The 9,957-nt window shown below is 41.6% G+C and overlaps 1 protein-coding gene across 2 annotated transcripts in view; it reads right to left on the minus strand.

Moving 5' to 3' along the window:
• The window catches only part of LOC138959088 (uncharacterized), a 52,540-nt gene that overhangs the window by 39,907 nt on the left and 2,676 nt on the right, over positions 1-9,957 (minus strand). For both annotated transcript variants that reach the window (XM_070330440.1, XM_070330439.1), the window contains exon 2: positions 4,967-5,032. In XM_070330440.1, coding sequence (XP_070186541.1) covers positions 4,967-5,015 — 49 coding nt within the window. In that variant the 5' untranslated portion in view covers positions 5,016-5,032. The remainder of the gene's footprint in view (positions 1-4,966; positions 5,033-9,957) is intronic.

Here is a 9,957-nt window from a genome sequence, read left to right on the forward strand (position 1 = left end):
TTCTGACACCGGACCAACCAGGCTTAGCACTAACCCCATAATGCCAGACGCCAGGCGGAGCAGCCACTAGATTGCCAATTTTAAAGTCTTAGGTATGACCCGGCCGGGGTTCGAACCCACGACCTCCCGATCACGGGGCGGACGCCTTACCACTAGGCCAACCGTGCCGGTTTTTGGCTTTGAAGGGCAGGCTAAAGGTAGTCACTTTGATTAACTGGAAATAATTCATGCAAGTTTTTGTCTTAGCTTTTCTTACCTGAATTATTGCGTAAAGCCATGAGGACCACTCATCCTCCTACCTCTGGTGTAATGAGGGTAGTAGTCCATTTTTGCCGCAAGTATCTGGATAAAAAAAAGCATACACAAAAAAATATTTTGTGTTGCCTCAACGTGCATGTCCACCCCCCCCCCACCCCCCCCCCCCCCCCCATGTGACCATCTTATCAAGTTGCAGATATTGCTAGTGGTCAGTGTGTTCCCAACACAAATGTGACAAAGGGGTGCTGGTTTTTGTTTTATTAGGTTGAACTTGAAGAATTTTGTAGTAATGAATGTTTTTGTTCACATCAATTTTGACTCGGTTTAAAGACTTTCATCTGGAATGTTCATAGATCAACCCATACAAGTTTATCAAATTCCCTTACCAATAAATACACTTTAATTTTCCATGACCAGTGGCTGAACTTCTGTAACACTGACATTCAATTACAATAACATTAACATGCTTCCATTTGAAACTTCTCGGTCTTCATCGTGGATTGACGCTCTCCCAAAGTCTAAAGTAATTGAAGCCCTCCGTCGCTTCGCTCCGTCGGGCTTCAATTAGCTTTTGTCGGGCGTCAATCCCCGATGAAGACTTCGAAGTTTCAAATGGAAGCATGTTAATCACTTAATGTGTAATTGAACAGGTGGGGGCCTCATCAGATCAAAAAGCTGTGTCTGGCAAGAACCGTAGTGAAGGCATTACATCCGCATCAAAGCGACGAAGGAAAGTGTCCATTCTAGCTCTGCCCTCCAAAGTCAAACAGCAGTAAGTCCACTCATAATAAAGCCAAAATGAAGTATTGCCAGTCATAATTATGATACTATGACTGGCAATACTTCATTTTGGCTCTGAAGGGCAGGCTAAAGGTTAAGGTAGTCACTTTGATTAACTGGAAATAATTCATGCAAGTTTTTGTCTTAGCTTTTCTTACCTGAATTATTGCGTAAAGCCATGAGGACCACACATCCTCCTACCTCTGGTGTAATGAGGGTAGTAGTCCATTTTTGCCGCAAGTATCTGGATAAAAAAAATCATACACAATAACATATTTTGCAGGGTTCCACATCACGTAAAATTGGAGGTATTATACCCTCTGACCCCCCCCAAATCACGTACGAGACGCTCTTTGAAAGGGTGTCGGTAAGTAACAATTATTTTGCCAAGAGGTATAATAACGTACGACTTGAAAGGCAAAAGGGTATGACTTTGATCGTTTTACAAACGGTACGACTGGTTATGCGACGCTCGAGGTTTTTTTGGTTTTTTTTTTTCGCGGGAGACTAATTTCGGAAAGCTTCACCGGCGATCTCGACACGTGTTTTACTGTCTCCGGGAAGTCGGCGCTGTCAGCGTGACCAGAGTTACTTCCCCTCCGCTATTTTCGGTTCTGTTGGTTCCGCGAAGACCGCGAGCGTGCAAGTTTGCAGACGATCAGTTTTGTCACTGACTTTGTGTTTGAAAAGGCCACGACCAAGAAAGCCTGTTGCAGTTGATCCAAAACAACGAACTTTGACGTTTGCATTTTTGCGATACCTGATTTTAGCATGCTTGGTGACATTCTCTTGACCATTCCAATCACTTCTGTACCCTGTGAGAGAGGCTTTAGTCAACAGAACCGGGGGAAGTCAAAGCTAAGGAACCGACTCTCAGTGGAGAGACTGGCCTAACAAAATGATGATTAAACACGTAGGCACTGACCTAAAGCGTGACATCACTGGAAGGGCGGCATTGCAAGTGCACGGAGCCATGAGGAAAACTAAGGAAATCTGTTGACAGTGGCTGTGACTTGCAAAACAAAACACCAAGACTTCACCCAAAGACTGAGTTACAGAGTAATAATTATTAGAGCCATACAGTTGCAACGCCCTTTCAATGATGCCACGCTTTAGTGTGTTGAAACTTAGATTGAACTGTTGTTGTGGAGAGACACAGTCACAAGTGTGTTGCAGATGTGAATTTCAACAGGCACTTGATAGGTGTGTTGTTAATTTGTAACCAACAACTGAACAGGCAAATAATTTCAAACTTATTGATACTCATAATAATATTCTTGTTGTTGTGGAACTGAACTGACTTTTCATAGCATTACCCTGAATTTTGGGGGAAAATCAATCAATCAATCAATATGAAGCTTATATAGCGCGTATTCCGTGGGTACAGTTCTAAGCGCTTGTCGAAGAGTTGTCAACACAGGACTAACAAAGAAACTAACATCTTCAGACGGACACGAACCCTATCACACACTAGCAAACCCTGGTAAACAAACAACTGTTTAACAACAATGTACACATCAATAGCTAGGTCGAACAAAATAATATTAAGCACAAAGAAAACACCTCTCACAGAGCACAGCACAAGAATGTCTTTTGGGGCACAGCACATCACGTCGAGCATGAAAGTCGCAGCCAGCTACGGGAAGAACTGAGTCTTCAACCTACTCTTAAAATAACTGTGGCACTGCACTGGTAAACTCATAATTGTCAGTTGGTGGCTGGGTTCTGGGTTATTAATAAAAGTTTACTGTTCAGAATTTCAAGCCAGTTTACTTGTTCGTTTTGTGAAAGCTCTCAGCCTCTGACTAGTGTTTTGATACCGCGGTAATTGCTGTAAATGTTTAAGTGTTATCATAGACCTGTATTAGATAAATGGTGTTATTCACTTATTGTAATGCTACAAGCAAGAATTTACACATATGACATTTCCCAATGGTCATAAATTATTTCCTTTATTCAAAGCACTCTCAAATTGACAATGCAATCTGCACACATTGACATCATGCACATGCAAGAACCTGGTAAAACAGCAAAGCAATACACAGAGTCGCCGACAACATGCCATACCCTTTGATCAATCAGGAAAGGGTATGAAAACCCTTTACTTTTATGGTGAAAGGGTATGAATACCCTTGACCTCAGAGCCTGTGTGGAACCCTGATTTTGTGTTGCCTAGACGTGCATGTCCACCCCCCCCCCCCCCCCATGTGACCATCTTATCAAGTTGCAGATACTGCTAGTGGTCAGTGTGTTCCCAACACAAATGTGACAAAGGGGTGCTGGTTTTTGTTTTATTCGGTTGAACTTGAAGAATTTTGTAGTAATGAATGTTTTTGTTCACATCAATTTTGACTCGGTTTAAAGACTTTCATCTGGAGTGTTCATAGATCAACCCATAAAAGTTTATCAAATTCCCTTACCAATAAATACACTTTAATTTTCCATGACCAGTGGCTGAACTTCTGTAACACTGACATTATAGTGACAGTCAGTGTCACTGACAAGTCAGCATGCAGCTCAGCACTCGCTGCACTGTGACCTGAGAGTGAGAAACTATACTCTATAGACCCAAATGAAACACAGCACTCTGAACGTTTTCACACGACATATTTTACTCGAATTTGCAAATGTGTTCTTCGGGTTGGTAGACTAAACGCTTACAATTAAGCTTACATCGAAAGAAATCGATGCGCAGAAAGTTCACCTTCGTCGCTTCGACAATGTTCAGAATCAGAGCACTCAGCACTGACTCGACTGAGTTGTGGAGAGAGCGATGTGGAAAGTAAAAATCAGGCTTATGATCAGCATTGTATTTCAAATTACTTACGTATATATTTTACATTGCAAAACAATCAAATAAAGTCATCAAAAGTTGTTTACCAGCAGAGCACATCAGAAAAAATGGCGTCCTTTCACATCTCCGATGAGGGCGGCAGGTCAAATTTCGTCTGACTGTGGTCGAACCATTTGAAGATCAATGGATCCGTGATGGCTCATAGTGTGAATTGTGTATCTTTTCACAAAAGACAAGTTTCGCAAAACGAGAAGAAGCACGAATGGGATACGTATTTCATTATTTCGAGTAAAACAAAATTCCCACAAATCTCATTTTTTTTACAAGGAACACTCTCAGATAAAAATATATTTGACAATTTATCATAGTTGCCCTAAAGACCCCATTTTCCAAAGGTCGACATAAGTCTCAAAATTACTTTTTGATTTTTTTCCTAAACGGTAAATCCCAAATTGATGCCATTTACAGACAAGACACTTTGGGCACTGTCTTCTCGATAGCGATAGGGTCGATGCTGTCAGTCCAATGGGATTGCAGAAAAGGGGCCAAACCTTAGGTCGACCGATTTTCGGTCGACCTAAATCGAAAGTGTTGTAAAATGGGGGCCTTAGGTCGACAATTGGTCGACCTAAGGAGGCTTTAGGATTTATATATATATATATATATATATATATATATATATATATATAATTATATATAATTTCTCACTTCAGACAGGATTGTCGTTTTGAATGCGGATACATTCTCTAGCCGTCAAGCATAAGAGCACGCCTCTACTTAAACGCTTTCCAACCACCAACAGTCTGCCTGCTTCTCACACAGTGTGGCACGTTTTTGTTTTGTTTTGTTTTGCAGATCGATATCAGTGTCAGCTGAGAAACCTTTTAGCAAATAATTCCCACAAGTGTACATAGAAAGTAGTCAGATTTTGATTTGAGTTTCCAAATGGCAGGATTTTTTTTCATCCAAGGTAAAAAAAATAAATAAATAAACAAACAAACAAAAACATAAGTTGGTATACCAACGCATGTTTGACAAGTTCAGAATGTCTCACCCTGGATGAATCTATGATGTTTCATACGGGGAAGAAGGTATCTTTAAATCAGCACAGAAAACTTAATTAAAGCGTCTCACCTACAGTCGTCAGAATGAAGAGGGCGACTCCCCCGCCATCGAGTTTCATTTCAGCCTCTCAGACCTCTGAAAAGAAAAATACATACCAAGCCCATCACTACAAACAGAGCTAGTCCACTGTCAAAACACTCCACACTTCTCGCCCTAGACTTCATGGTAAGCTGTGTGCTTTAGCTTTCTATCAATTTGACATACTGTGGCTTTCAGGTCCTCAGTTTTCCGGAGGACCTACTCACGCCAAATGGAAAGAAAATTAAGGGCCACATCCCTTAAAGGTAGTGTGTCCATGTATCCTCTTGGTCGCTGTTTCTTGGCGTGTTTGAAGCCATATGAAGGGCAAGGAATACTTGTTTTGCCTTGATTTAGAAGCAGCAGTGATAGTTCCCTATAATATTTATGTTTAAAGGAATAATAATAATAATAATAATAATAATAATAATAAATAACTTTTCTATAGCGCGAGTCCCATCAATTGGCTCCAGGCGCTTTACAAATTCATTATAGAATAAACTAGCACAAATCAACAAGCATACAAAGCATACATTTAACTGAGACATAACACCAAGATCCCAAGCACTAAGCAAAACTTAGCGTACAATGTTAAAAGTAAAAACACACACACACACACACACACACACACACACACACACACACACACACACACACACACGCACGCACGCGCACACACAAAGATACCATTGACAAATAGACCATAAAGCACATACAGGGTAGAGAGTTCCAAAACAGAATAGAGTTGTGAAGAGTCTACTCAGGCTAAGCAAAGGCTTTACGAAACAGGTATGTTTTGAGTTGTGTTTTGAAGGAGGAAAGGCTGCTGGAGTCACGGATAGAACTTGGAAGCGAGTTCCAGACGGTCGGAATCTGGTACCTAAAGGTTCTTTCACCAAAGGTCTTGGTCCTGGTTTTGGGGATGCGAAGGAGTTTTTCAGAGGAGGATCTGAGAGAACGGGATGGCTCGTAGATACTGAGGGAATGGGACAAATAGGGGGGAAGTGATTTCTCAAAACAGCGGTACCCTAACAGAGCCAGCTTGTACTCGATTCTATACTTCATAGGAAGCCAGTGAAGGGTGGTAAGTAGGGGAGTGACATGGTCTTTCTTAGACTTCTGCAGAATGAGCCTAGCAGCACTGTTCTGGACTCTCTGTAAGCGATCAAGTTCTTCAGTGGGGAGGCCGGCAAGCAATGAGTTGCAGTAGTCAAGTCGACTCAGGATCAGAGAGGAGACAAGTTGAACAGTGGCTTGGAGTGTCAGGAATACAATCCAAGACGCCATTTTGGAAAGTTATATGGCAAATTATTTTGACCTTAAGACACTTAAGAGACCATCGTCGTACAGCAGTTAAGATGAACCTGCGACAATTTACCGCAAAATGTGCTGTAGCTATGCTAATTGATTAAATGGATATGAACAAGAGAACAGCCAACTCTTCTGTGGCCGAATACCGATTTAGTACATCTCGATATTGTATTAAGTGTTGGTGGGTGCTCAAACGTCTAACAGATCAAACTTTGACGAAACGTTGCAATGACTTAGCAAATAGGGACTTTACCGTGTGTGTGTGTGTGTGTGTGTGTGTGTGTGTGTGTGTGTGTGTGAGTGTGTGTGTGTGTGTATGTGTGGATGTGTATGTGTGTGTGTGTCTGTGTGTCTGTGTGTGTACGCTGTATATATGTAGGTATGTATGTCTGTCTGTCTGTCTGTCTGTCGGTCTGTTTTTTGTGTGTGTTTGAGCGTTTATGTGTTTGTGACTGTTTAAAAGCACGCACACGTGCTCGTATGTACGCGCGTGCGTGCGTGTATGCAATTTTTCACGAATGCGCGCGAGCGTGTGGAAGTGACGACCTGCTTTTACTTATTCACAGCAGTTTGTGTCAAGTGTTTATTTTGTGTCAAGGGCTCTTACTTAATACACAGTTTTAACTTCATAGAAACTTTTTATCTGAAGGAATGCTGGTGAATTCACTGGTCTTAATTTCTATGCACCCTCTCGTACCTCACGTTATACAAAACTCATATCAAGTGCATGTATAGAAAACTTGTTCTTTCACTAAAGTGCTGTCCACATGGAAGACTTTCTGACAACTCTCCCCAAATTTTCCAGCGATTTTAGTCGGCGCCAAGTCAAATCAAAGTCACTACCCATGTGTACAGCGCAAACGCTAAAACTAGTTTTAAGCGGCAATTCTCGGCGGAATTGAAGGCCAGTTCAGCTATCGGAGCTACCTCCTAATGCGGGAAGAGTAGTTTTGTTAGAGCTTACCACGCACTAAGCGCTATAAGGATAGTATGTGTAAAATCTACGCCAAGTCACGGCCGAGTCGAGCAGTGCTCCACTGAATTTTCGAGTCGCGGCTAAATCTGTACAAAAGCGTCGGGGCCGTTCACATGGCAGACTTTTTCGTCGACTTGGCCGTAACAATCCGGGAGCGAGTTTGTTGAACGTCTGCTATGTGAACAGCACTTTAGACTCCTACTTTGGCCGGCATTGTAATCGCTTGTGAAAGGCACAGTCATTCCCGTGGCAACGACTCTGCTGACTATTCTGAGATCTGGCCAGGCTCTTACCAGGAATGAGGCCATCCATTTACCTGCACACATTAGATACATTTATTGTCGGTGCTTTCTGTGCAGAGTGACATTTTCATTTTCATTGAATTATTTTCTTCAGACACATGTGTCAGCCTGATAAATGAACTCTTCCAAAATGTTCCCCTCACGTTAGGATGAGGTCGTACATGTATGTGCCCAAGTGGAGGGATGGTTTTTCTCTCTCGGGGGCCCGGTTAGCTCAGTGGGTAGGGCACTGGACTTGTGATCCTGATGTCGCAGGTTCGACTCCGGGCCGGAAACGGACACGGGTCAACTGTATGTGCAGACCCAGAGACGGTAGCCATGTCCCACCCCCGTGTCACCACAGTGGCACGTAAAAGACCTCGGTCATTCTGCCATAAGTGCAGATGGTTGATACTACCTAAACACGCTTACACTTGTGTATCTCATCAAATGCCGTGAGGGCGTAAAACTCGAATTATCACATAACCCATATCTAGTCCTAATTAAGAGGCGAACTATTTAGCCTGTAGGACATGAAGCATTCTCTACTTTATTTTTCTCCCACGTAAATTCCTCGGCAGATCTGAGAAAGTCGGCCAATTTGTTTTCATGGCAAGAAATGTGCTGCTTAGTGTATTTATGGACATCGTATTTGTTCACTTTAACTCTTGAGTCGTCCCAAGGCCACACTTGAAAACGATTTGTTAAGAAAATAAGGAACGACATAATTTTGTCTATAAATACGTTTTTCTATTGTCGTCATTGGTATCATTTATTGTTCTAATTGGGTTTAGCAAATATTTGGACTTTCACCAACAGATTGCATATATCACGTGAAGGTATCGAGCGCATGCATAGAAAACGTTTTAGTTTACCGGATTTGCAATGTGCGCACTTTGTAAGGAGAATTCAGCAGAAAAAAACTTTTGTCAATACAAACGTTTGTCCTGCCGTCATCCGCGGTTTCTGTTAATCTTTAGTTTAGAAAGTATGTCTACTTTCTGCACTGCAATTTATGAATACTGCATGTTTAAAGGTCTCTGATCTCTATCCCAGACTGTGTGCTTATGTGAATATTTTGATGACAATTACGCACACGATGCACTAAGCTTTATTCTCTTCGGGGAAAACGGAGGAGAGCTGAATTGTTTACTTTGCACTCCAAAGAAAATGCTGAATTATAAATCTGAAATAATTCACGAATAACCCATGTAGTTCCCGCAGTGGCACAACAGAGTGCGACAATTGCTTTGAAACTGCCCACACATTATGGAACACGTCGAGTTTCTTTTTGACATCATTAGTTCTATTTCTAAGTATATGTAAACACGCCTTATCAATAGTAGCAACCTTAATAATTCAATGTGAAAACATACTCTCTTCATATGTCCGTGTCTAGGAAAGTTATCCAAAATCTAGCACGAGTAGAGTCTATTTTCTGTCTCTTTAATGCGTCAAAGTACGTTATAAAAATCCCACTGACAAAACTGTCGAAAGTGAAAGAATGACAGAATTTATATTTGATCCCAATATGCGACAGTGCGAAATAAACCCCGTTTTTCTTGTGTGTTATATCTTCTATTATCACCAAAATGGGATTTTGTTAGGTACTAGAGGAACAACAAGAAATAAACCGATGAATTATATCTGTCTTAGTTTGGAGATGACGTGCTTAAGAATGCACAAGTGGTTTAATTGTTTTCTTCAAAAACAAAATGTACAGGTATTGTGCATCGGAATAAATAGTCACTGTGGTCATCAACACAAGCTGTTCACTTTTTAAAAATTTTTGCAGAAACATTTGGAATAATCAGCGATAAGGCCCTGCACTAAAAGATTAAAGGCACACTCCTTCTCGTGAAAACAGTTGAGCTCATGATCACAATCTCCGATCTGACCAGGTGTTGACATGGGATAAGGACTCCGTGCACAGTGGAATTTCTTTGATGACCTATTTACAGGGTTTCAGAAAAAAAAACACGCGCGCGCACGTAAACCCGCACTCTTGACCAGACCCCCAGACTGAAAGAAAACGGGCACCGTAATGGCACTCATGCATAAAGAGATGCTTTCACAGTGCTTTGGTCCCGATTGTCTACGTTTAATTACATCCTAACACCCTCCTAGCCTGCTTTTGACTAAACAGTAACGAGGTGACCTTGTCCAAAGAGGTATCAAATGTGTGCTGCGTTTCCGAATTTGCTACGTAATTGACTCATGGAGGGCACTGGTCGTATTTGCGCAGCTCCTTGGAAGCGCAGACTGCCTCCCTTGTTTTTTAATGATCTTATTTTTGTCCTCAATTCCTTTCTGGTTTAATGTTAGCCTGTCAAAATGTTGAGTTAAACCCCTGAGAAATTTTCAAAGCTTCAGAAGTACATGATTAAGTATCCCATACACATTGGAAGAAGGAT

Source organism: Littorina saxatilis, linkage group LG2, assembly GCF_037325665.1.
Source record: "Littorina saxatilis isolate snail1 linkage group LG2, US_GU_Lsax_2.0, whole genome shotgun sequence".
NCBI lineage: Eukaryota > Metazoa > Mollusca > Gastropoda > Littorinimorpha > Littorinidae > Littorina > Littorina saxatilis.